A 26,305-nucleotide genomic window follows, 5' to 3' on the forward strand; every position below is an offset into this window, starting at 1 on the left:
TCATTGGATACATCACTACAAGATTTGGGCAGTTTACCCCATTCCTTAAAGCAGGCCATCTTAGGCTCACTCAGATTGGATGGTGAGCCATTAAGAACTGACAATGACTTTCTGAGTCTTTCCCTAAAGCTAATTGAGTGTTGTTTTGGCTGTATGCTTTGGGTCAGTGTCATGTTGAAAGGTGAACATGGCCTTGTTGGATATGTCACTATAAGATTTGGGCAGTTTATCCCATTCTGCAGAGCAGATCCTCTCAGATCAATCAGATTGGATGGTGAGCATTTAAGAACTGACATTGACATTCTGAGTCTTTTCCTAAAGTTACTCGAGTGTTGTTTTGGCTGTATGCTTTGGGTCAGTGTCATGTTAAAAAGTGATTTCCCTCTCTTGCCCTTCAATTTCAAAATTCTTCTCAGTTACTCTCAGAGGCCACTGTGGTCCTGGGAACACTCAAAGCCTTAGATAAATTTTTATGTCCTTGCCGTGATCCATGCCATAGATCTGGGTCCACAGAGAGTTCCTATATGGCTTGTTTGTCTTGTCCAGACATTACCGTGTAAATTGTCGTCCCTTATAGACTCACGTGGGTGCATTTTAAAACTACACACAGTCAATTTATAGTGCAACAGGCGTGTTACCGACCTTATGTAGGCTCACTGATGTTATAAATGGCCTTATAAAGGGTCTTTAGGCACATAGAAACATATAGCTTTATAGCTTACAAATATATAGCTCAATATCTGTCCACAGTATGAACAACGGCACAACAACACAACCATAACACAATAACACTGTTTATCAGCTCAGGGACCTAGCATTTGCGGGTCGATCAGCTTTTAATCTCGATGCTCTGCCCTTTTCACTGTACCAGCGCCGTCTGATTTGTCTAACAATTAACCTCACACACACCAAGACAGAGAAAAACAAGAAATGAGGGAAAAGACGCTGGCTAACGCGTCTCCTGCACATAACACGGTGAGACTCCAATTATGTTTGAGACACATCTTAGAGAAATGAAAGCAATTAGGATGCACCGGATCATAATTAAGAGTGGCACAGCAAATGGGCTGAGTACTTGTAAACAAGAGATTTTTTTAAACAAGACAACTTTATTTTTTAATTAATTAAAATGTTTTCACTTCATTATTGTTATGTTTATTTATTCATTTATATCATATCAACTCTTGACTTATCATTTTATGTTACATAAATGTTCGTTTTCATTTACATTGTTAATGTAATGTAAACTTAAGGGTTAATTACTTACTTACCTAAATACTTACACCTGTTTTCCACCGTTTGCCTTATAATGTCCATGCGGACGCCAGACAGGTTGATAGCACTGCTTAGACTCAATCCCTCAGCAGTAGTTGGCTAGCACAAGGTTTTTCAAACTTAATTAATAAAAATGTTGGCAATCTGGTCCGACTGTGGTTTACAAGATAATGTAAAGCTTCCACAAGGGGGCGTTCATGTACAAGTTCATTTTGTGTTTATGTGCCTGTTAAAATTTGTTTATTTAATTATTATTATTTATCTCTGTGACCCTTTTTTGGGATTTAATTATACAGTTTTAAGCAAGTCAATATTAAAACCCTGCAGGCAGATGAAGATTTAAAACTCCTTCAGTTCTTGTATCGATCCTGGAAACCTGAATGCACCCAGTAATCCGTACACCAACATCGCCATCTACTGGTACAACTGTGCAGAATGTACAGGAGCAGTTAGGACTGTTTGCATGTTTCCTAACTGATTCATTCGTTCATTCAGTCATTGTCAGCTTTACCACCAATTTATCCTGGTCAGGGTCGCAGTTAATTAATTGCGCGAAAGGCAGGAAACATTCCAGAGAGGTCGCCAGTTTATCACAGAAAACACACACACACACACACACACACGACCTTTCTGTTGCACTGCTGGACTCTCGGATGCACTTCAGCAACTGTGAAAAGCTTTTAACACCCCTGAGGTGAGAAAAGTCAAACTCAGTTCAAGTCCAAAGAAATGTTTGTTATTTAGTTTGGGCGGCTCAGTGGGTAGCAAGAAGGTCCTGGGTTCGATCCCCAGGTGGGGCGGTCTGGGTCCTTTCTGTGTGGAGTTTGCATGTTCTCCTCGTGTCTGCGTGGGTTTCCTCCGGGAGCTCCGGTTTCCTCCCACAGTCCAAAAACATACAAGTGAGGTGAATTGTGGATACTAAATTGTCCATGACTGTGTTCGATATAAACTTGTGAACTGATGAATCTTGTGTAATGAGTAACTACCGTTCCTGTCATGAATGTAACCAAAGTGTAAAACATGACGTTAAAATCCTAATAAACAAACAAACTCTTTATTCCTCTCTATAACCTAAATTTGCTGAAATTTGGACCTGATTGTGAACTTCTCGTTTTGTTTTATTTTAAGTATTTTTGCTATTTTGAGTAATAGAAAAGACACCAAAAATGTATAAAACACCAGTTTAGAAATGCAATGTCACAAAATAAAATCAAACTAACCCATACACTGAGTAAAAACTTGTTATAAAAAACCCAACCACTCATTATCAAAATCACACATTAATATTTACATTTATTATGTATTATAAAATATTTACAATACATTTATTAACTTTTATAAGTAACGTTAAAGGAAATTGCTTTTCTTTGCACTGTTTTCAGTGCAAATGCTGCAAAAGAAGTTTACAAATCACTGCATTCTGATTGTATTTTTATTTTACCTAGTTTACCTAGTAGTTCTTTTTCAAGAATGATTTAATATCACAGCACAAATCATTAAGAACTTTTAATTTACAACACTGTTTGAAACAGAATTAATGTTTTCCATGCAAATCTGTTTAATACAGGACATAGTTTTGTATGTTCTAGTAAGACCATAAAATTTGCCAAAGAAAAAGCTTTGCTCTCACCATTCAAAAGTGTACAATTACTGTCTGTAATCACAGACTTTCTAAAACTATTTTGAAGAACCAAAGACTAGCTGTGACAATCAGGAAAAGAAAAAAGAATCAGCAGCTAACACCAGTCTGGTACCATTTTTTTCTTTCTGTCTTTGTCTCTGTCTGTCTGTCTGTCTGTCTGTCTATTCAGATTTTTACAATGTGTATGCAAGAATGCACCTTTAAAACTAGTCCATTTTTTCCTCAGGGTTGTTTATAACTTTTTGCTTTTCATCAAATGAAAATGTGTTTATATTTACAAAATACAATCTAGTTAAAAGATCAAGATTAAAAGTCATTTTCTTTGTACTGTTATCGGTTCAATAAAGGTTCAGGGAAATAACACAATACATATTCTTGTTTCTTTCTCAGCATGTGCACATTCATTTCCGAGAGGTGAGCTCTGACTGTCAGTGTTTTCTGTGTCCTGATTCATCCAGCCCACCGGATGCTTTTTAATGAGGGGGGTCAGAGAAGATTTGAGGCTTGGTGGGAAGTTTTCCAGCACACACACAGATGACACAGCGCTGACTGAAACCTCTCATTCTCTAATAATGTAGCTCCAAAACTAAAAGGACAGAGATAAAAAGAAGAACCATCTGCAGAACCTGACAGGTGGTGAAGATGTCCTTGAATAACAGGGTAGAAATCATACAAGGCCTCTGGACATGATGAGAAGGAGAGCGAGTGGTCGTGTCATTAGTCAGAGCAAAGAATCCTGGGTTTACTGTTTTTACTACAGAGCAGAAGGAAAATTCTTTCTGTACTGTTTACTGTTTCTCTAATTTTTTTTACAAATGTATTGCCACTACAACATTTAGCCAGATGAGTGTCTTTTAGGCCACAATAACAGCTGTATTCATTATTCCAGTGTTACACAATGTGCAATTTATTTATTTCCCTTTTTATAAAACATAGACATATTAAATTAAGTTAAAAATAATCACACCACCATGCCAGCCAATGATGACCAAAATCCTCTCGAAAGATTAGATTTTGGACAGTGTTTGGTTTAATAAAATGCCGGATGAGTGACTGAGATGAAAAGACAGCAGTATTACATTATAATATAATATTCTTATATTCAATACCAGCAGATGGAGCCAAATAAAATCACATTAAATTATTCAGGTCATTTTTTATTATTAAATTAAATAGTTGCTGATTGTGTGTTTTACAGAAGCAGTTTAATTCATACGTTTTGATATCATGCTGCTTTAGTTGAGAAATCATTTCTTTATTGTTTATATGTATTTTTTTTCATGTATTTATTACATAAATTATAGTTTTTATCACTTTTTTTCTTAACCTAAGTTGTTTTTAAGTAAAGGGGAGAAGCAACGCAAGAAAATTAACTAGCCAACTGCTAGAAAACTAGCTGACATTTTTAAGGGCTCATAGAAAACAAAATCTCTGGAATCTTTAAAAAACACTTTGTAAAAGTATTTTTGGGGGTTGGTGCCAAATAAATACACATTATCAATACACATATACATTATGTGGTGGCTGTGTGTATACTTGATGGATACGTGTGTATACCTGAATGTTTTGGGCTCTGAGTATCAGTCTGATTAGCCTATATGCACCGATTCAGTTATCCGATCCGGAATCAACTTCCATTCCCAATGCCTGTAACTGTGGTAATTGATTCTTTTTTTTAATCGACTCCGATTTAATCGACTCCCTGTATGTGGCGACGCTCCTGGCCAACACAGGTTGGTAATGCACAAAAACACTAAACAAAAACGATGTATTTAATTAAGTAAGATAGCAATACGAGCGTGATTCTTTACCACAATGACATAACATAAATAAATAAATAAACTCCGTGTACTGTGTGCCTGTTTTGGGCTCTGTGGATCAAATTAGCCTACGTGAATCACTGTCGTTGAACCGATTCAGTAATCCGACTCGGAATCAACCTTTTTTCCCCAAACCTTGTAACTGTGATAATTGATTCTATTTCTAATCGACTCCGATTTGTTGACTCCCTGTATGTGACTGATAATGCGCAAAAACACTCAAGAAAAACCATGTATTTAATTAAGTAATTCTTTAACACAATGACATAAATAAATAAATAAATAAATAAATAAACTCTGTGTACTGTGTGCCTGTTTTGGGCTCTGTGGATCAAATGAGCCTATGTGAATTACTGTCGTTTAGTCTTAACGACGCCAGTTGAACCGATTCAGTAATCCGACTCGGAATCAACCTACTTTCCCAATCCCTGTAACTGTCATAGTTGATTCTTTTTCTAATCGACTCTGATTTGATAGATTTTTCTGATGTGGCGACGCGAAAACACAAAACAAAAATCACGTATTTAATTAAGTAAGATAGTAAGACGAGCGGAATTCTTTACCACAATGACATAATAAAATTAAATACATAAACCCTGTGTACTGTGTGCCTGTGACATAGCAAAAAGAGTCAAAACTGTGCCGAACAACCCATTTTACCCCTGACAAATGCATCGTGATGTCTGTTCTTTATACAGCCAGACGCATCCATATGGTATAAACAGTTGGGCATGTGTTCGTATCCCTCTCAGTCTGGCAGTCGTGTCCAATAGGAAAGTAAGTGGGCGTGCCCGCTGTTCTCCAGCGTCTCGCGCGGGCGCGAGTTAAAAGTGAGTGGCTCGAGATGCCGCTCAGCATCCTCACGCGCGCACCGGACCGGGTTCCCAACTTTTACACTCTGGTGGATTTGATGAAATCGGTTGTTTATTTCTGACCGGACTCCGGTTCCGGCTGATTACCGACTGAAACATGATGAACCTCTGCGTTCTGATCCTGTCTGTAGCCGGGATTTATGGACACGGAGCTGGAGATCACGGATTGTCATACGCGTCCAGGGCGGATCTGTCTGAGGATTCGATTCTCGTGGCGAACACCAGGATGCGCGCGCCGTTCGGGAGATCGACTTACATCGATCCAGTGAACGATCTGGTGATCGAGGTGCAGCCTGGAGACAAGTGCAGTGTCACAGTGCTGGAAAACGATCCACTATCCCAAAGACCTGGGCATCTTACTCCCAAAAAGTTTCCTTGTGAATTCGGACCCAATGATGTCAAATATTCGCACCTGGGCTCGAGAACCCCCGCGAGGGACCGTGTAAGACTCCAGCTCAGGTATGACACCCAGACTGAGACCATCGTCATTCCGTTCATGCTGGAGGTTGAAGTCTTTTTCACACAGTTGGAAATAGTTACCAAAAATATGCCCCTCACGGTGGATCATCTCCAAGGACTTAGCAACTCAATTGACAGAAAAGTGCTGGACTTCTCATATGACCGAGACTCCGAGCAGTGTGAGGTCACCTCGCTTGCAGCGGGCAGTGCCCTGCCTAGATATGGCGAGGTCACCAATGAGAGCAAACTGGAGAAAATGATCGACTGTGACGCCTTCCTTCGGGCGGATATCCGCTACAAGCATACCTCCATCCTCAAGTCCCCGAACAGGGACTACATCCCGATGGTCGTCGAGCTCCGAAATAAAGAAAACAATTTACTGAAGCAGGAATTCTTTCAAATCATGATTCGGATAAAACAAGGACTTCCGAACACCCCTCCGAAACCAAGTTTTGTCGCCATGATGATGATGGAAATCGACCAATTTGTCATGACAGCCTTAACTCCTGATATGCTGGCCGCAGTAGATACCGAATCCGACCCAGACGATCTCATATTCAACATCACTACACCTTTCTCCATTGAGGAGGGTTACATAGTGAGCACGGACGACAGAAATTTACCCATAACGTCTTTCTATCAACGTGACATAACGGATCTGAAAATAGCTTACAAACCTCCGTCGATGGACTCTGACACAGAAAGGATCATTCAGGTCGAGTTTGAAGTCTTGGATACAGATGGTGGCATCTCAGAAGCTTTCGCTTTCATGATCGTTGTGAAACCTATGAACACGCTGGCTCCGGTGGTGACCAGAAACACAGGGCAGCTCCTGTACGAGGGTCAGTCCAGACCCCTGTTCACTCCGAGCAACCTAGAAATCAGTGACGAAGACAATCTGGATAGTGTCCGGATCGCCGTGGTGGACGGCCTGCGACACGGTGAGCTCACCGTTCTTGGCTCCACCGAGAAATACTTCACACCAGCTGATCTTCAAGATGGCATTGTTGTCTATCAGCATGACGGCAGTGACACATACAGCGATAATATCGTTTTCAGAATGACAGACGGCAGGAATGACGTGGAGTTTTTGTTCCCGATTACGATCGTGCCCACCGATGACGAATCCCCCGTAATAAATGCCAACACGGGACTGGTGGTGTTCAAAAAACAGTTGGTTCCCATTTCACCCCTGATGCTCAGCGCAGCAGATATTGACTCTGAAGATTCAACTATTAGGTTTAGCATTGAGCCTCCCGTGTCCACCAGTGGAGAGCTTCTCCTAAGGCAGTCAGAGGCTCCAGAAGATCCATCCTCATGGAAGTTTATTTCTAAAGATGGTGTGTATGAGAAGGTAGTGACGGAGTGGTTTCAGAAAGACATTACAGATGGAAAACTTTTCTACAGACACACAGGTCCACACATTACACAAGCAGTCTCAGATCAGTTTGTCTTCAAAGTACAGGATGACGCAGACCCCCCGAATCAGTCAGACGAGAACCTGTTCTTTATACGGATTCTGGCGATTGATGACGTCCCACCTGTACTCTTCCCCGGCGCTCCTTTAAGGATGGAGGTGCATGAGTATCAGCTAACTTATTTCAACAAGAATGTACTTCGCTATACTGATCTGGACACTGAGGACAGAGACCTGAAATATATAATAACTCAACTGCCCACCGACACTGACAGAACTCATCCGGTCAGATTCGGATCCATCGTTTTAACAGAGCACCCGAACACCGAGGTGAAGGAGTTCACGCAAGCACAAGTGAACCATCATAAGATTTCCTACAGCCCACCGGATCTCGATCTGGGTATAACGGCTCACGTGGTGCAGTTCGGTTTTACAGTCGAGGACGCTGCTGGGAACAGCGCAGAAGGAATCTTTACCATATTCTTGCAACCTGTTAACAACAAACCCCCGCAGATAATGAACACAGGGTTTACCATCTTCGAGCGAGGCACACACATCCTCACGAACGCTGAGCTCGATACTACGGACCTCGATACCGACATCACACAGATTTCCTTTACTTTAAGTCAGACTCCACAGCATGGTCAGGTCCAGCTCAGCTTCACTGATTTGATCAAAGGAAATTCTTTTAACCCCACAGATATTTCAACTGGCAAAATTTCTTATGTCCACAACGGCGATGAGACCACCACGGACTCTTTTAAACTGGACGTCAGCGATGGTGTCCATGTAGTACCGATCACAGTAAGGATATCGGTTAAACCGATCGATGACGAAGCGCCAACTTTGAATCTTCACGCTGGTACCATCGGTTCTCACCTAGACGTCCTGGAAAACGGTGCCACCAAGATCACAAACGGCATAATCCAAGGGAAAGATGAAGACACAGATGACCTCATGTTGACCTTCATCGTCGAGGACGCCCCTGCGCATGGCGAGATCCTCGTGAATGGAAAACCGTCCGGTGTGTTCACACAAGCTGATATCATGAACGGATTGGTTGCGTATTTCCATACGAGCGGCGAGATTGGGACGTCCTCAAAGCAGGACGGCTTTAACCTCACGCTCACAGACATGTCTGATGAATGGGCTGTAGGAGGAAATAAGGTCACCGGGGTTCGTGTTCATGTTACCATCCTACCAGTGGATAGCCAAGCCCCGGTGGTGACACTTGGTCCTGAATTTAGTGTCCCAGAGGGGGAGAAGAACAGTATTCGAGGACATCAGTTACAAGTCGAAGATGCAGATACATTTATTGATGATATCTTGTGCACTATAATCGTCCAGCCATCATTAGGTTACGTGGAGAACATCTCCCCAGCACCAGGCTCTGAAAAATCCAGGTCCGGAATAGCCGTCAGTGCTTTTACAATCAGAGAGGTCAATGATGGTCATATCAGTTACGTCCAGAGCATACACAAAGGAGTTGAGCCGGTCGAGGACAAGTTCACATTCAGATGTTCAGACGGCGTGAACTTTTCAGAGACGCGGTCCTTCCCCATCGTAATCGTTCCCACCAATGACGAGAAGCCAGAGATCTTTACGAGAGAGTTTGTTGTCATGGAGGGTATGAATGTCATCATCAGCACTCCCATCTTGAACGGAGATGATGCCGATATTCCTGCTGAAGATTTGACTTTCATTATTACAGAACCACCCAAACACGGTTTCATCCTCAACCAGTTGGCTGCTGGATCCACGCCCATTAGCAACTTCACGTTAGAGCAAATTAAAGAAGCCTCTAGTATTATTTATGAACACGATGACTCTGAGACTACAGAGGACACGTTTAATATCATTCTCACAGATGGCAAATATAACGTGGAAGGTACTGTCGTGGTAAAGATCATTGCTCTTGATGACGAGACCCCAAGACTGGCCATCAATGATGGTTTGGAAATTGACATCGGAGAGACCAAACAAATAAACACTAAGATCCTGAAGGCGACCGATTTAGACTCAGACGACAGCACACTTACTTTTATAATCCGTTATGGTCCAGGCCAGGGAGTTCTACAGAGAAGAACTAAACACGGCTCGTTTGAGAACATCACAGTTGGTATGAACTTCACACAGAAGGACGTTGACCAGGGTCTTATTCGGTACACTCACAATGGACAAGAAGGCATCCGTGACCTCGTAAAGTTTGACGTAACTGATGGAATCAATCCTTTAACTGATAGATATTTTTACATCACTGTTAGCAGCATTGACATGGTCTTTCCTGAAGTTATCAGCAAAGGCGTATCTCTTAAAGAAGGTGGACGGGTGATGCTTACCACCGACCTTCTTAGTACCAGTGATCTCAACAGCCCAGATGAAAACCTGGTCTTCTCGATCACCAGAGCCCCTGTGAGGGGACATCTAGAAAGCACAGACTCTCCAGGAATGCCTATCACATCTTTCACTCAGCTTCAGCTAGCTGGAAGTAAGATCTACTACATTCACACGTCAGATGATGAAATCAAAATGGACAGCTTCGAGTTTGAGGTCACTGATGGGTACAACCCCGTGTTCCGCACCTTCCGCGTCTCCATAGTTGACATCGACAACAAGAAGCCTGTCCTGACTGTTCATGAACTGCTGGTGGCTGAAGGTCAGGCCAAACTCATTACACCGTTCGAGCTGACTGTAGAAGACCAGGATACAGCCGAGGAACTTCTGAAATTCACCCTCACCCAGCTGCCCGTCCACGGTAAACTGCTTTTCAACAACAGCCGTCCGGTTACGTCTTTCACCAAGCAGGACCTGAATGAAAACCTCATAAGTTACAAGCACGACGGCACAGAATCGAGTCAGGACAGCTTCTCGTTCACCGTCACAGACGGAACTCATACGGATTTCTACGTTTTTCCCGACACTGTGTTCGAAACGCGCAGACCTCAGACTATGAAAATTACTATCGCCCTGATAGACGACGGCGTACCGCAGATTGTGGTGAACAGAGGCGTCCCAACTTTGAAGGTCTTGCCGACCGGACGGCTAGGCCACCTCATCACCAGCAAGGTGTTAAAGGCGGATGACAGGGACAGTAGAACTGATAATCTGGTGTTTTACATTACCAAACAACCACATCACGGCTTCCTGATCAACCTCGGGAAGGGGAACGATTCCATCAAGACATTTACTCAAGGTATAGTGACATTTATAATAACATTTTATCCACAATGCTTTGCTTTTGGCTGGTATGTTGTGTAACAAAAAGCTTCCCTAAACTTTCAATCATCTGAGCTACAACAATAACCAAAAGCAAGTCTTGTGGACCATATATGTGCATTAGTAAGTGATTAAAATACAGTGATAGCTATGTTAGAATAAACCCAAAGGTCACAGACTGGGAACCACTGGCATAAACCATTAAATAATGAATCACGTTTCATTTTCTCTTCTCAGCTGATATTGATGACATGAAGATTTGCTACGTGTTGAAGCAGACAGTCAACGCCACCAGTGACGCCTTTACGTTCAACGTGGAAGACAGCGGTAAGATTTTAAGGCTATTTATATACTACTACTACTACTGACTGGTAAAAGCGCCACAACTGGCAGCGCCATCATGGTATTAGTTCCATGCTCATTCAGGACTTTCAGGTCTCTCAAAATGCATTGTAGTAAATTCCAACAGGTGCACTTCCATTGCCTGTCCATTATTGTCTAAAGTACTGGATGTGTGACTTAATATAAATAAATAAAATTAAATAAAAATAGAAATGACCTATTAAGCCAGCTGGAGTGAAATACTATACTTACATGCTTTGTAGATTAACAGTACCAGTACTGCATGTTATTATTAAATAACCAGTTAATAAGGTACAGTTCATGTTCTATACCATGTGGGTTTCCTCCGGGTGCTCCGGTTTCCTCCCAAGTCCAAAGACGTGCAGTCAGGCCAATTGGGGCTACTAAAAACTGCCCTATGTGTCTAGCCCAATTAATCACCCTGATAAAGTGGTTTTAAATCAATTTATTTAAAGTCTTAATAAACGCTCAGCCTTTCTGATGTGACTTTCTGTTCATAGTGTCACTGTTACAGTCCACAGAATTTGGTACTTTTTAAAAAAAATAAATCCTGTTTGGGGGGGCGGCACGGTAGCTCGGTGGGTAGCACTGTCGCCTCACAGCAAGAAGGCCCTGGGTTCTTTCTGTGTGAAGTTTGCATGTTCTTCCCGTGTCTGTGTGGGTTTCCTCCGGGACCTCCGGTTTCCTCCCACAGTCCAAAAACGTGCAGTCAGGTTAATTGGAGACACTGAATTACCCTATAGGTGAATGGGTGTGTGTGTGTATATGTCTCTCCCCTGCGATGGACTGGTGCCCCGTCCAGGGTGTTACTGTGTGCCTTGCACCCATTGAAAAGCTGGGATAAGCTCCAGATTTGATAAGCGGTTAAGGAAGTGAGTGAGTGTTTGAGTAAATCCTGTTTGGTGGTTAAAACATGTGCAAACGCACCACGATGTACCACTGTGTTGCCTGGCAAGTTGAAATATACTATTCTGAAATATTTATTTACAAATCCTTCAGGTGTATCTGATACTGAATGACTCAGAAGGTAAATCAGCACCGTTTATGTTAAAACGAATGCGCATGAATGTAAAAATGATGTTTAAAAGCTAAAAGGAAAAATGCTGTTGTAAAGGAGAAACAAAGCAGCTCAAAGTCCTGGGTTTGATCCCCAGGTGGGGCAGCCCGGGTCTGTTCTGTGTGGAGTTTGCATGTTCTCCCCGTGTCCGCATGGGTTTCCTCCCCCCACAGTCCAAAGACATGCAAGTGAGGTGAATTGAAGACCCCTGTAAATCTGTCTTGACATGTGTGAGATGTTTATCTTAGCTCCTAAAAACCTGGTCTTTGTTTAAAATCTCTGTTTCCTCTCTAAACAAGACCAAACAAATTGAGAATCCTAATTAAACCTTATTGCAGGCAGCGTTATTGCTTTCCCGGCCGATTGCTCGAACAACAGTTGGCTTATTTTTAGTTGAAAGGCGCAGATGATCAGACAGTGAGAGAGTTCAGTGTTTAGATGTTTAGAAAGACTCCTTGAGCAAATGAGTGTCGGATATTTACGACCAGAGACAAAATAATTACAGCCTAGGTGTGGAAGAAAAGAGCCGTCATCCTGTTCGAGCCGTCAATTACAGAGCGCATTAGAGAGCCGGACAAATACACACATTTAGCTTAGGAAAACAGATGCGCCGGCTCGAGTGCGCCGTCTTGATCTTTATTCTCACGCTAACGCTGTTTCTCATTGACCTGGAGTCTCATTGACCTGGAGTCTCATTGACCTGGAGTCTGCAACATTTCATTAAATGCACGGTAAAGGAAACCAAAATCTGAGTCTAATGATAAAGCACCTTGTATTTATTATTATTGTATTATAAGCATTAGTTCTGCGATGGTGATTAAGTTAGCCCACTATCGCTGGAATCCAGGGTTCGAATCCCCAGCAGTGTTATCGACCGGTTGGGCATTCACATACAGACGTATCTGTGTCCGAGGAGGGGATGGCCGAAGCCTTGTAATGGATTGCTGTCCTGTCTCATTCCAACCGTGACCCTGACCAGGATACATGACATTTCAAATGATTAGTTTCCATTTAATAGAACAGCTCTTGTTTGAAGTCACATGAGGATAAGAATGGGGTCTCACTATTTTAAAGACTCTTTTTAAATGAGTAAAGCTGATGATGATGTCTTGTAACTGTAAAGTATGGTGGAGGAGGATCAACACTATGGGACTGCTTCTCATCGGCTGTAACCTAGACTCCTTAATTCCACTGAAGGAAATCTTAACGCTTTAGCATAATAAGACATTTAATATATTATTGTGTGAATTCAACTTTGTGGGAACAGTTTGGGGATGGCCGGTTCCTGTTCTAGCATGACTGTACCCCAGTGCACACAGCAAGGTCCGTAAAGCATGGCTGAGTGAGTTTGGTGTGGAAGAACTTAACCGGCCCATACAGTCCTGACCTCAACCCCATCAAACCCCACCTGGGATAAACCAAGTCCTCTTAAAATAAGCAAAAATTCCCACAGTCACACTAGAAAAAGGTGTAGAAAGCTTTCCCAAAAGAGGAGGGGGCTGGAATAGGATGTCATTACAGCTCCTGTAAGTGTAATGTATAGGTGTCTCAATACTTTTGTCCATGTACTGTAGGTTTTAGTCACAGTTTATAGTTTTGGGAAGTGCTGTAATGATTCCTGAGGGTCCAGGTTAAATTATTTACCACGACAAAAAGTGCAAATGGCTTCAGGTCAAAGAAGCAGAAGAAATTGCTGCACTAAAACCGAAGTGCCTTTATCAGATTTACCCAAAAATAGGACACAAGCACTTGAACGAATAGAAATCAACTAAAATCTGATAATAATTATTAGATTGGAGTGGCAGGGTGAGAACTGATTACCAAAATAAGCCTGACATTTTAAACCCTTCCCTTCCTCCGGGTTCCTCTTTATCCTTTTATCTGCTCTCCAGGCGACGTCTGAACACACCTACACCCCTGTAACCGAATTTGCAGGTACAGACGGGCCACTCGCTGACACTCAGAGGCCACTTTGTGTTGTCCAGTAAAGGTCAGATTAGATTTTCCTGACCTGCTTTGTAGATAAACGCAAGTCATAAAAGTTAGATGTAATAAGCCGTTCATTCAGTTTATAATTGTATTATAATAATTTGCTTATAATTATAATTATTTATCGTCTGCTTACCATCGCTTTATCCTGGTCAGGGTTGCAGTGGGTCTGATTCTGTTTAGTAAAAAGCCGAAAACACTCATATTAATTTTTAATAGCTTCTATTAACCCGACTGCATGTGTTTGGACTGTGGGAGGAAAGTGGAGCACCAGGAGGAAACCCACACAGGCACAGGGAGAACATGCAGACTCCACACAGAAGGGACCCTGGTCGCCTGGCTGTGGAATTGAACCCAACTTGGATGTACAAGCTTATCTCAAAAGCAGTTTATAATATCGTGATCTGCTGCTGTAGTTCACCTTGTTATCATCACTGCCAAAATTCCAATCATGCACAATTAACGTTATTTTTATTTAACTGGGCTAACTGGGTTGGTCCCTAATGCTCGAACTCCAGCTTAGTTTCCTTCCAGCAATGCAAGTCATCACTCAGCACCGAGCCAGGACTTTAATATTACACGTTTTTAATGTTTATCTAGAATATTTCGCCTTTTAAATCTTAATGAAGGTCTTTTGTTGCTTGCTAATCCTGGATTAATCTTTATCTGAGACCTTTGATGAAGGAAAAAATACCTGCCGCAGCTCAGCGACGCTGGGGGGGTTGAAACGTTCAGAGATGCCATTTAATAGCGTGCAGAGCAGTGAGGGGTGAGTAATCAGGGGTCCTCAGATATTTTGGGGTCTGAGATTGCAGCCTTGTGAGGCCGGTAAATTCTCAGCTCTTTATTATCTTGAATTTTAAACCAGTATAAGTATAGCTTCTTATATTGTACCAGTATACCTCAGTATATTTATTTATTTATATTTATATTTATTATATTTATATTTATTTATTCATTAATGTTTATAAATTAATTTACATTCATTTATATTTATAAATTCATGTATATTTATTTATTATTTTTATATTTCTTATATTTTTATTTATTTATTTATTCATGTTTATAAATTAATTTATATTTATTTATACTTATAAATTAATTTATATTTGTTGTTTTTTATATTTCTTATATTTATGTTTATTTATTTATTCATGTTTATATATTAATTTATATTAATTTATATTTATAAATACATTTATATTTATTTGTATTTATTAATTCTTATTTATTTATTCATGGTTATAAATTAATTTATATTTATTTATAAATTAATTTATATTTATTATTTTTTATATTTCTTATATTTATTTATTTATTTAGTCATGTTTATAAATTAATTTATATTTATTATCTTATACTTATTTAACTTGTATTTATTAAGCCATTTATAGTTATTTATTATTTTTTGCATTGTGCTAGTAATGTTTATGGGTGGCACAGCAAGAAGGGCCTGAGTTCGATTCCCCAGCCAGGCAGTCTTGGTCCTTTCTGTGTGGAATTTGCATGTTCTCCCTGGTTTCTCCTTGGCTTTTTGTTTTCGGTGCTTATTTACTGTAAAAAATTGTGATGGAATTGTGTTTTCTCCAAGCAGCCGATAACACGAGCACAATTTTCTGACCATTTTCAGTGTCACACTGGTTTATATGGATTGTCTTTTCTTTTCTGAACAGCAGACAGTGGAGGTTAAATTCTTCCATTTTCTGACCATTTTTTGGCTTATTTGCAAAAGTAGATATATTTTTAGAGGTGCCCTGGAGGTTCAGCTCCGTCTGTCGAAAGCTGTTTGCTTGCTTCTGACATCGGGGCGGCTTATTTGTGGTAAATTTGGATGAGTTATGATAAGTCATTTCTTTTTTATATTTTTTGGCTGTGAGTCTGAAAACCGTGAGTTGGAACGTCTGCTGTGTTCGGGGTTTTATGTTTAATTTTTAAAATAAAAACAGTGGTCTGAGGTTCTGTTAATTGGTGTAAATTAGAAGTCAAAATGCACTCATTAAAGAAATAATACACACGTTAAGAATATGAATATGTTGTGAATATGAGTGTGCGGTTATAAGGAACAGAACAAGCTTTTATTTCAACCCATCAAGCCAATGGCTGGTCCTGATGAAACTCATGGTAGGGGCGCTGATGATAAGGGCTACGTCCCAAATCTCACTCTAGTAGTATATCAGATTAGTACATCTATCTTTTAGGGCTGTCATTGTGTTTTTGGTTCCTTAAAATTAAACTAGTATTTAAGGCGCATTAGTGTAGAGATCATGACTTATAAATCACTACAGTCTTAAAAGCATGATGCACCAGAGCTTATGTGATTATTTCAACCTGCCATTACCCCCATAGCTCCCAGAATTAGCCACTTCCTGCATCATTCCACTTCCTGTCATCTTTTTCACTGAGTGTGATGAGCTGTTGACGTTCTTGCTTAGACTCGTCTCGGTTTCATTCCTTCAGAGATGATGAGCTGATGAATTCAGTATCAGAATCCGGTACTCGCTGTACTTCCTCTAGCTAGACTTACCCGCAGCTCGATGGCTTTTTGTTGGCTGTTTATGCCCCTGGAACGTAGCACAAAGAGGACGGGAATGTACCGAACCTCCTGCATCCTCCCCATCAATTACTGTTAACTCCACTGGCTGTGCTGCTTCTCACTAAACCCCTAACCCAAACATCAGGTCTGGAGAGCATCAGTAACTGTGCTAGGCAACATAACAAACTCTACATCATAGTACTGGCTTGCAGAGTCTATAAAAATATAAAAATCCTCACATGCTAATTATTTTGAACATACACATTAAATTAACCTGTCACAGTGAAGCAGCTCACTGGTACCAGTAGCTAAAAAGGCTCTAACTGTGGTAAATATGTAGCCACTGTTTTATTTCTCACAAGGTCCTGAAAGACCCCTATCAGGGGTGTCACTATACAACCCAAATCATGATTCATTACTCCGCACAACCCTGCTGATCAGCCCTGAATTAAACTGTTTATATTGAGCCAAACACTTTCTTCTGTCTTTGATTGTTTGACGTTTTTAACATTTCCTCCAGACAGAGGATCTGACTTTTGGTGATTGTTGTTCTTGTTTTTGGAGCTCTGCAGTTACTGAGTGAGAGAAGCATTGACGGCTTTAATGCCCTGTGTTCCTCAGTACACGGTGAGCCGCTATTTAAATTTAAGAGGTTTTATCGATCGATTGATTGATTGATTGATTGATTACAGCAACAGTTCACAAACATCCCAAGCATCACACAAAAACACATCGATGTAGTGCAAGGATAAAATAAACATTACATTGTAGTGTCATGCAAAAATAAGATGGCTGGATTATGAGGGGGGATTATGGACGGGGGATTATGGAGATCAGTGGATCTCCATATAAACCCGTCTCGTGCAGGTGAAAAGAAGCGGTCAGCTAAAGCACACGTGTTGAGCAGTTGGATACGACTAGATTGAGAGGAAAAAATATATAAATGAATGAATGAATGAATACAATCATAAACAAATATTTTGTAGTTATTTCAGGATATCTAGCCACTAGCTCTGTAGCCAACATGACGAGATCGTGCCGGTTCCTCCTCTACAACATCAGGAAGATTCGGCCATTTCTCTTCATAGAAGCCACTCAGATTCTAAAATCTAAAAAATATAAGAATAGAAGAGCAAAAACCTAAAGGGGGAAAGCCTAAAAGGTGCAGTTTATAGACATTGTGTGCACTAATCGCTTCTACTTTTCAGTAATATCACTCAGCTGATGGTGGATTATCTAAATTTCATGAACCGACTTGTTGCTGTTACAGCGCCAAGCGCTTTAGAATGACCCGTTCTTTCCCAAATGTAAAGACAGACCTCATGGCTATCTGCTCAATTTTATTCATCTGTGCCAATGGGACTGAATTAAACACTTAAATTCATTGACTAAGAGGTGTGTCTCAATACTTTTGTCCATTTTTGAGTGTCACCTCACACATCATAAGGCGGCACGGTGGCTCGGTGGGTAAAGTGTGTAAAACATGACATTAAAATACTAATAAATAAATAAATCAATCCAGTAAGCGCTTTAGAACGGCCCAAATGTAAGGACAGACTTCACGGCTACCTGCTTGATTTTGTAAACACTTAAATTCATTGACTCAGAGGTGTGTCCCAATACTTTTGTCCATTTTTGAGTGTCGCCTCACACATGAGGCGGCACGGTGGCTGGGTGGGTAGCACTGTCGCCTCATAGCAAGAAGGTCCTGAATTCGATCCCCAGGTGGAGCGGTCCGGGTCCTTTCTGTGTGGAGTTTGCATGTTCTCCAAGTGTGTGTGGGTTTCCTTCCACAGTACAAAGACGTGAGGTCAGGTTAACTGGAGATTGTGAGACTGTGTTTGATATTAAACTTGACCTGATGAATCTTGTGTAAGCAGTAACTACCTGTCCTGTCAAGAATGTAACCAAAGTGTAAAACATGATCCAGTAAGCGCTTTAGAACGACCCAAATGTAAAGACGGACTGCACGGCTATCTGCTTGATTTTGTAAACACTTAAATTCATTGACTAAGAAGTGTGTCCCAATACTTTTGTCCGTTTTTAAGTGTCAGCTCACACGTCCCAAGCGATCGCCCTCAACGACAGATAACAGGGGTTAAGTGCAGTGTGGTTTGAGCAGTACAGCATCTCACAGCTTTTAAAAGTCGTCTCGGGTCCGTGTAGGGTCCGCAGAGTGTTTCTGAGATGTTTGAAGTCACTTTGGAGCCCTGGAGCATTAAATCCGGGCTAAACTTAAGTGCGTAAGTGAGTGAGTGGTTGTAAGAGCCTACAGCTGGCCCTTGCAAATCATCAAGTCTGATTTAGGACACCGGTGGCTCACGAGGATGTGAAATAAAAAAATAAACGTTTTACATGCATGAGGAGCGGCCGGGAGCGGCGCTTATCTCCACCCTCAGGTGGGTTTATAAGATGTGACATGAATGCATGTGTGTCTGGTCTGGTCCAGCCACGGCTTTGAGGAATCTAATTGAAAGTGACAGCGCTGGAGCTTGTGTTTGCTTTGAAAACGTCCGGCTCGGTGATTTCTGCAGCCGTGCGAATCCTACATGTTTAATCTGAAGTGCTGGGCAAACAGTGACCTTTACAAGCACTTACATTTAGAATGTAGAGAACAGAGACTTTATAGGGGGGCTTTTTAATCATGGTTCTAATTACTAACTAATTACGTACATTAAAAGCTGATTATATGATGAGCACTGACACTAGGTCAAATACTAATGTCAATTTGATATAGCAGCTCGGGCGGCACGGTGCCTTAGTGGGTAGCACCTTTGCTTCACAGCAAGAAGGTCCTGGGTTCGATTTCCAGGTGGAGAGGTCCTGGTCCTTTCTGTGTCTGTGTGAGTTTTTCTCCGGGAGTTCCGGTTTTCTCCCACAGTCCAAAGACGTGCAAGTGAGGTGAATTAGAGATGCAAAATTGTTCATGACTGTGTTTGACATTAAACTTGAACTGATGAATCTTGTGTAAGCAGTAACTACATGTCCTGTCATGAATATAACCAAAGTGTGTAAAACATGACTTTAAAATCATAATAAAATAAAATAAAGATACAGTGGCTCTAAATACAGTTATAAAATAGTGACATTTAATAAAATCGGGACTGGCTCGCCCGAGTGAGGAACGAAGGAAGGGCCGAAGGGGTTTCCTAATAATTGCTGCAGTTACGACCTCTGCTGGTTGATCGATGCTACTTGCACAGAGACGGAGGATTATGGAGATCAGTGTGCGATACAGATCTCTATATAAACCCGACTCGTACAGGTGAAAAGAAGCGGTCAGCTAGAGCAGCGTTTCCCAGCCTTTTTTGCACCACGGACCGGTTTCATATAAGATATAATTTCACGGACCGGCGGAGAAAGGAGGATGTAATAATACTGCTCACGAATGATGTAAAATGAGCTTTTTTCTCTGCAACGAGATGCTGCTCCCACCTAGGGGTGACAATAAGACAATAACACCCGAAATAGAAGCAGTGAATTCGGATTTTCTTGAGATCTATAGTTATTCATTCTTTCTGTATGGGCCGGTAATAAATGACCCACGGACCGGTGGTTGGGGACCACTGAGCTAGAGTACACGTGTCGAGCAGTTGGATATGACTAGATTGAGAGGAAAAATGGAGAAATCGCAAAATATAAATTTCAGTAATTCGAGGGTTCTTCAAAAAGTTTCCGCACTTTTTTTTATCTCTGTTTATTAAGAATTTCAAAAAGAAATTCCATCACTTTTTTACATCGTCACCTTCCGATGCGTCCTTCCCAGCGTACCAACTTTTTAATGCCGCCGGCAAAAAATGTTGAGCCACTGATGCACCGCTGCTTTCACATCATTATCACTTGAAAATCTTCTTCCCCTTAAAGCTTCTCTGAGCATCCAAAAAGGTGGAAATTAGATAGAGCTAAATCCCCTCCCACCCTCACCGTTTATAACCATAAATATAAATATAAGTGCGGAAACCTTTTGAAGATCCATCGTATGTTGTAGTCATTTTAAAATATCCAGTCATTAGCTCTGTATTTTTGTGGCAAATAAAACCCAGAGGTTCCTAACCGTAAGTAAATATCGTCTCCCATGTTTGTATTTCTGTCCAGGAGAAAATAAACTAAAGGGGCAGAAATTCCACCTGGACTGGGCCTGGATCTCTTTTCAGAACCGGAGCTACGTGGTGGACGAGCGGGCCGACGTGCTGGAGGTCGTTCTGCAGCGCAGGGGCTACCTGGGTGAAACCTCATTTGTAGGTGAGTTGAATGCAGCTTTATCTGTTTCTCATTCTTTCCTTTAACACCTCGCACATTTTACAGCCGTCAAATGAGGCGCCTCGTGGATTTTGGTGAAACGAGCCGCCTCGGGTTTCTGCATAATCCCGAATCAAAGGCCGCGCTAACGCTGCAATCACCCAACCTGGCGGGACGTAATACGGATTCCAGTCATTAGCTCCGAACCGAGGCGGCGCTCACGGCTTATCGCTGGTGTTTTATCCACTGTACGAGAAGTCAGTTCGCTTTGTGGGTTTTAGAAAAGAGAGGAAAGCTGCACTCTGTAGGATCTGTAGAGCTTTTTAAAGCTTTGTGTGTGTGTGTGTGTGTGTGTGTGTGTGTACCTGCTTATCTGCCTCAGACCACAAACACTGTGTATAAAGTGACCAAAACAGGTCATAAACAGTTCAAATCGTTTAATTATTCATAGCATAAGAAAAAAGTGGTCAAAAGTATGTGGACAGCCGTACTAATATTGATTTTGGGTGTTTAAGGCAAACACTTAAATGCCAAGGGGGCCAAACAATGTACACACACTTCAACATGAAAAATATATGCAGATTTTATGAAAGGACACAGATAACCAGTACTGAAGTGTGTATATATTTATTATTTTTTGGACCCCCCTGTATATAAAATGTTATTTTAATTGTTAAATCATTGTAAGCACTTTGCATATGTTTTTTTTTTGTTTTTTTTCGCAGAGTGTAAAGCGCAGCATTTGAGTTCATTCTATTGACAAACTCTGCTAGGATGACAGGGACAAGATAATAAATAATAATATATAATAAAAATGTATAGATCATACATATTACCTCTTTATTATGTTCAGGAACCTCTGGGTTTCATTCGCATTGGCTGACTTTAATGAATATTCTGAAACGACTACAACATGTTACTGAACTTATAGCACCTTATGATTTGAATAGATTTAATTTATGATAGTTTAGGGTTTAATATACTACTGATTCACTCACTCACTTTCTTAAACGCTTATCCAATCTGGGTTGTCGGGGGGTGCTGGAGCCTATCCCAGCTTTTCAATGGGCGCAAGGCACACAGTAACACCCTGGACGGGACGCCAGTCCATCGCAGGGCAGACACACATAAACACACACACACCCATTCACCTATAGGGTAATTCAGTGTCTCCAATTAACCTGACTGCATGTTTTTGGACTATGGGAGGAAACCAGAGCTCCTAGAGGAAACCCACACAGACACGGGGAGAACATGCAAACTCCGCACAGAAAGGACCCAGACCGGCCTGCCTGGGGTTCAAACCCAGGACCTTCTTGCTGTGAGGTGCTAGTGCTCCCCACCGAGCCACCGTGCCGCCCGCTAATTATTCAATTAATCTAAATTGTTATAAAGAAAAATAATGACTGGATAGGAGTACTTCAATTGAAAATACTGTCATATTTAACCTGATAGGTAAATATATGACTACAGTGGGCACAGGATCACCAAAACTGGACAACTGAAGATTGGAAAAAATGTTGCCTGGACTTTTCATCTCATAGGGTTCATTAACTCCTGTTTATACACCAATGAGCCAAAACATTAGAACCACTTGCCAGAAATGTGCATAGCAATGGCAGTTTTGTAGGGCAGCATAAGACCGGCGTGACTTTAATTAGGGCCAAATCGTTTTGGCTAGATAGTCGACTGAGTTAAAGTAAATCTCAAAAAGAATGGTTGTGTGTATGATCCCAAAAACACCAAACCAACACAGAAGTATGAAGGAGAGGCGCCCAGGTGGCGCAGTGGAATATTCCGGAGGCATTGCCACGGTCGGCTGGGCGCCATCTAGCGAGCACTATTGGCAGTGCCTGCAGCAGACACGTTTCTGCTAGGGCGGGATGACCAGACTATATGGGTGGGGTCTTCAAACGCTGTGTAAGGACCCTGATTAGCAGATATAGAGGCGCCTGTGCAGAATGCATGGGTGAAAAAGGGTTCCGCTGAGGGCTGCGTGCTGGTCGGAGGAGGCGTGAGCAGCGATATACCCACCTCAACTGCAATCAGGGATCCACCAGCAGCGGAAGACAGATTGACTACAATAAATTGGGAGAAAATGGGAGAGCAGTATGTATAATATTTCATGGCTTTTCTTGGAACAATTCTATTTCGAACAAGTCATTAAATAAATGTAAATACATTTTCATTGGCCAAGAAATTAAACATGGACTTGTAAAAACTACTTTCCATGGATCAGAATACTTGCACTATTAAGGGATGCAAAAACGTGGATTTGCCCCAGTCACCTTTTTGTCCTGGTTTCCTAATACCACCCCGAAAAATTACCACTAGTTGTGATTGAGTGAGTAAATAGTTGATTGCTGTGTTGGCACCCGGGTACCCAAAATGTACTTCTGAACTGTGCCCAGTGTTTCTAGCTGGCACTTGACCGGAACCAGGAATAACTGGTTAGTAAAAATGAGTGCTGAATAAAGGATGAACGGTAGCTGAAGGTCGGTATGTACCCGTCTGTGAAGCTCAGTTCCGGCGTTCCTGCAGCCTTCCTCCTGCCTCTTCTTCCTCTTCACGGCGCTGTTATAGCGGAAAAGTGCCCACCCGCTTCCTGCACGGTAGAAGTGAAAGTGAAGCTCACCTTCGCTTCACTTTTTCTGCCTCTTTGCTTCCTTTTTACTTTCTGTATTCTGAGCATTTTCTCTTTGAAGGTTCATTCCATCATGTTTCATGTATTTTCACATCGTGGAGGGAGCACAGACGCTGAATGAGAGATGAGAAATGATTTTTTTGCTTCTTTTTGTACTGCCCGGGTACTCAATTCACATTTATGGACCTGTTTTTTTGCCAGTTGTGGGTTTGGTTCTGTAAGCTTTTGGATGATCTGAACCGACACTATTAGCCGAGTGTTCATGCTTGTATCTTGTGGCGTGTCCATAAGTTGCTTAATATGCAAAATATATTCCTGTCTGAGGCAGCAAACTCATTTTTAATATCACGCAGCATGACACGGCACACACTGCGTTCCTGAACCCATCCTGCAGCCTAAAGCAATTTAATTCCATCCAGCTGTTTGGGCGGCTCTGGCAGGAGGGACCCTGCCAACCCCTGCACTTGATGTGATTGTGATCAAACGCTTTATTCAACCCAAAGTTCGAAGTATGAAACTAGTGGGTAACCCCGCGGAATGGGAGGACTCAAGTAGTACATGTAGTACATGTAAATTGAGTGTAATGGCACTAACGTTGTCCGTATCTGTTCTCTCGCAGGAATTGGCACCCTGGATGGCAGCGCGGAGACGGATAAGGACTTTCAGGGAAAGTTCCAGAAGCAGGTACAGTTTAACCCGGGTCAGACCGCCGCCACGTGGAAGATCAAGATCCTGCCTGACCAGAAGTACGAACGGTCCGAGACCTTCAGGATTGTTCTGTCTGACCCGGTCATGGGGGCTCTGTGGTCACCGGCGGTCGCCACGGTGGAGATTGTGGATCCAGAGGATGGTAAGAACCACAAAAATTTGCGTGGTGCAAATGCAGCCAATCATGTCTGTATGGAGAAGCCCGGCCGGCCGATAGCACCACTGAAGAACACACACAACGTTTACCGCTGCGCCTTACAAGGACACATATAGACACAATCTGCACATATGATATTGCAGTTTTTTATATTAATACTACACTAAAATAATACCAATTATAATAATATTATTGACATTGTGTCCTGTACTATGGATAATATTTAATAATATGGGAATATAATACAAATTATAATATAATAATGTATTAATATCAGTAGTAACAGTATTACTGTTATACTATTATATTACTAGCCCGCTACTGCTGGGATCCAAGGTTCTAATATTCAGCAGTGCTATCGGCCAGTCAGGCATCTACATACAGACGTGACTGGCTGTGTCTGAGGGGGGGGGTGGCTGAAGCACTACGATGAATCTGCACTGTGCTTAGCGGTTACTGGTAACTAATTCTTACTGTGGTGCGACAAATGATTCAGCCCAGATAAAACTGGCCAAAATTGAACCACAATGCTGCAACCCTCAACCTGTAGCTGCCAACATCTTCAAACTTTATAGAGAATATGATTGTTATTCATTTTTGCCCTCTGAATGTGTATTATTATTCACATCATACAGTATAATAAAAATAAAAAAATTATAATTATTATAATATATGATATGTCATATATAATATATCAATAGTCTCAATAAAATTGCTTGGGTGGCTCAGCGGTAAATTAAACAGCGGGATCCAGGGTTCCAGCAGAGCTACCGGCCAAAGTTGAACCACAATGCTGCAAAAAGCTAAGCACTTACGTATTGTAGCTGTCGACAAAGCCTGTTCAGTCAGTCAGTTATTTTTCCAAACATCTCTTTGTTTATGTACTAGTGGCTTAGTGGGTAGAGTTTTGGGCTATCAATCAAAAGTTTGAGGGTTTGAATCTTAGCTCTGCCACGCAGCCACTGTTGGGATCTTGACTGACCCAAACAAGCTGGGATACACACAGAAAGAATTTCATCTCTTATTCTGTTGTGCTCAAAACTTCTGTGGCATCGACGTCTAAGACTCGTGATGATCTTGTAGCTCTGACTCGCTTTTATAAACCGCTTTTCTCTTCCGAGCCGCAGCCTCTGGGTCTTTACTCTGTTTGCTTTGCTTCTGTGGGAATCCCGCATTCTCACTTTCCAAAGCCAACTCCGATTTGCGGGGGCGTAAATAACCAGAGGTTGTTTAAGTCTGTGTGTGTTCTCCTTTATTGGCGCTACAGGGTCGCTGGGTGATTCTAATTCCGATCCATCACACCCGAACACGGCGATGGCGATGCGCTCGAAGAGTGAAGTTATTTCTCCACCTAAAAAAAAACTCTGTGGCTTCCCCTGTGAGCTAATTACCGTTTTTACGGCGGGGTTTGTTTGCGCCGGAGCCGCCCTCCTCCGGGAACTTTAGCATGCATCGCTCTGTAATGACACGCATGCATAAAGAGGAAGACGCTCGACTAGCCCGGATGCTCCAGGCCAGCTCGTTCGTACAGGTCCCTGCGCTCGGGTTTAATTACGGTTTTGTGCTTATATCTACGGCACGTCGCCGTGTTCCTGTCTCCGGAGAAACGTCCGTCCAGATTGTAAGACGCAGCTAGATTTATTTTATTCAGTGCGTCTGTGACCCGCTTGGAATCGGGCGTGCCATGCCAAGTTGATCTTTTGGGTGACACTGAAGACACTGTGTAGTAGTTTCTCAAACACAGCTGCAGGGATTCGCTTCCATTTGTCTTCTTCTAGATCAGGGTTTTGCTTACTTTTTTCAAGCAACCCACATTTGCCTCCCAAAAAAGTCGTATCCAATTACCCGACTGCATTACGCTTCCACTCTCCGACACGTGTGCAGTACCGACCGCATCTTTTCACCTGCACGAGG

The 26,305-nt window shown here is 41.8% G+C and overlaps 1 protein-coding gene across 1 annotated transcript in view; it reads left to right on the top strand.

The window, feature by feature from the left end:
• The first annotated feature begins 5,706 nt into the window (after window positions 1–5,706).
• frem2a (FRAS1 related extracellular matrix 2a) overlaps window positions 5,707–26,305 on the top strand; it is a 43,984-nt gene continuing 23,385 nt past the window's right edge. The window contains exons 1-4 of the mRNA XM_063013778.1: window positions 5,707–10,678; window positions 10,939–11,028; window positions 20,739–20,885; window positions 24,146–24,376. Coding sequence (XP_062869848.1) covers window positions 5,707–10,678; window positions 10,939–11,028; window positions 20,739–20,885; window positions 24,146–24,376 — 5,440 coding nt within the window. The remainder of the gene's footprint in view (window positions 10,679–10,938; window positions 11,029–20,738; window positions 20,886–24,145; window positions 24,377–26,305) is intronic.

Source organism: Trichomycterus rosablanca, chromosome 18, assembly GCF_030014385.1.
Source record: "Trichomycterus rosablanca isolate fTriRos1 chromosome 18, fTriRos1.hap1, whole genome shotgun sequence".
NCBI lineage: Eukaryota > Metazoa > Chordata > Actinopteri > Siluriformes > Trichomycteridae > Trichomycterus > Trichomycterus rosablanca.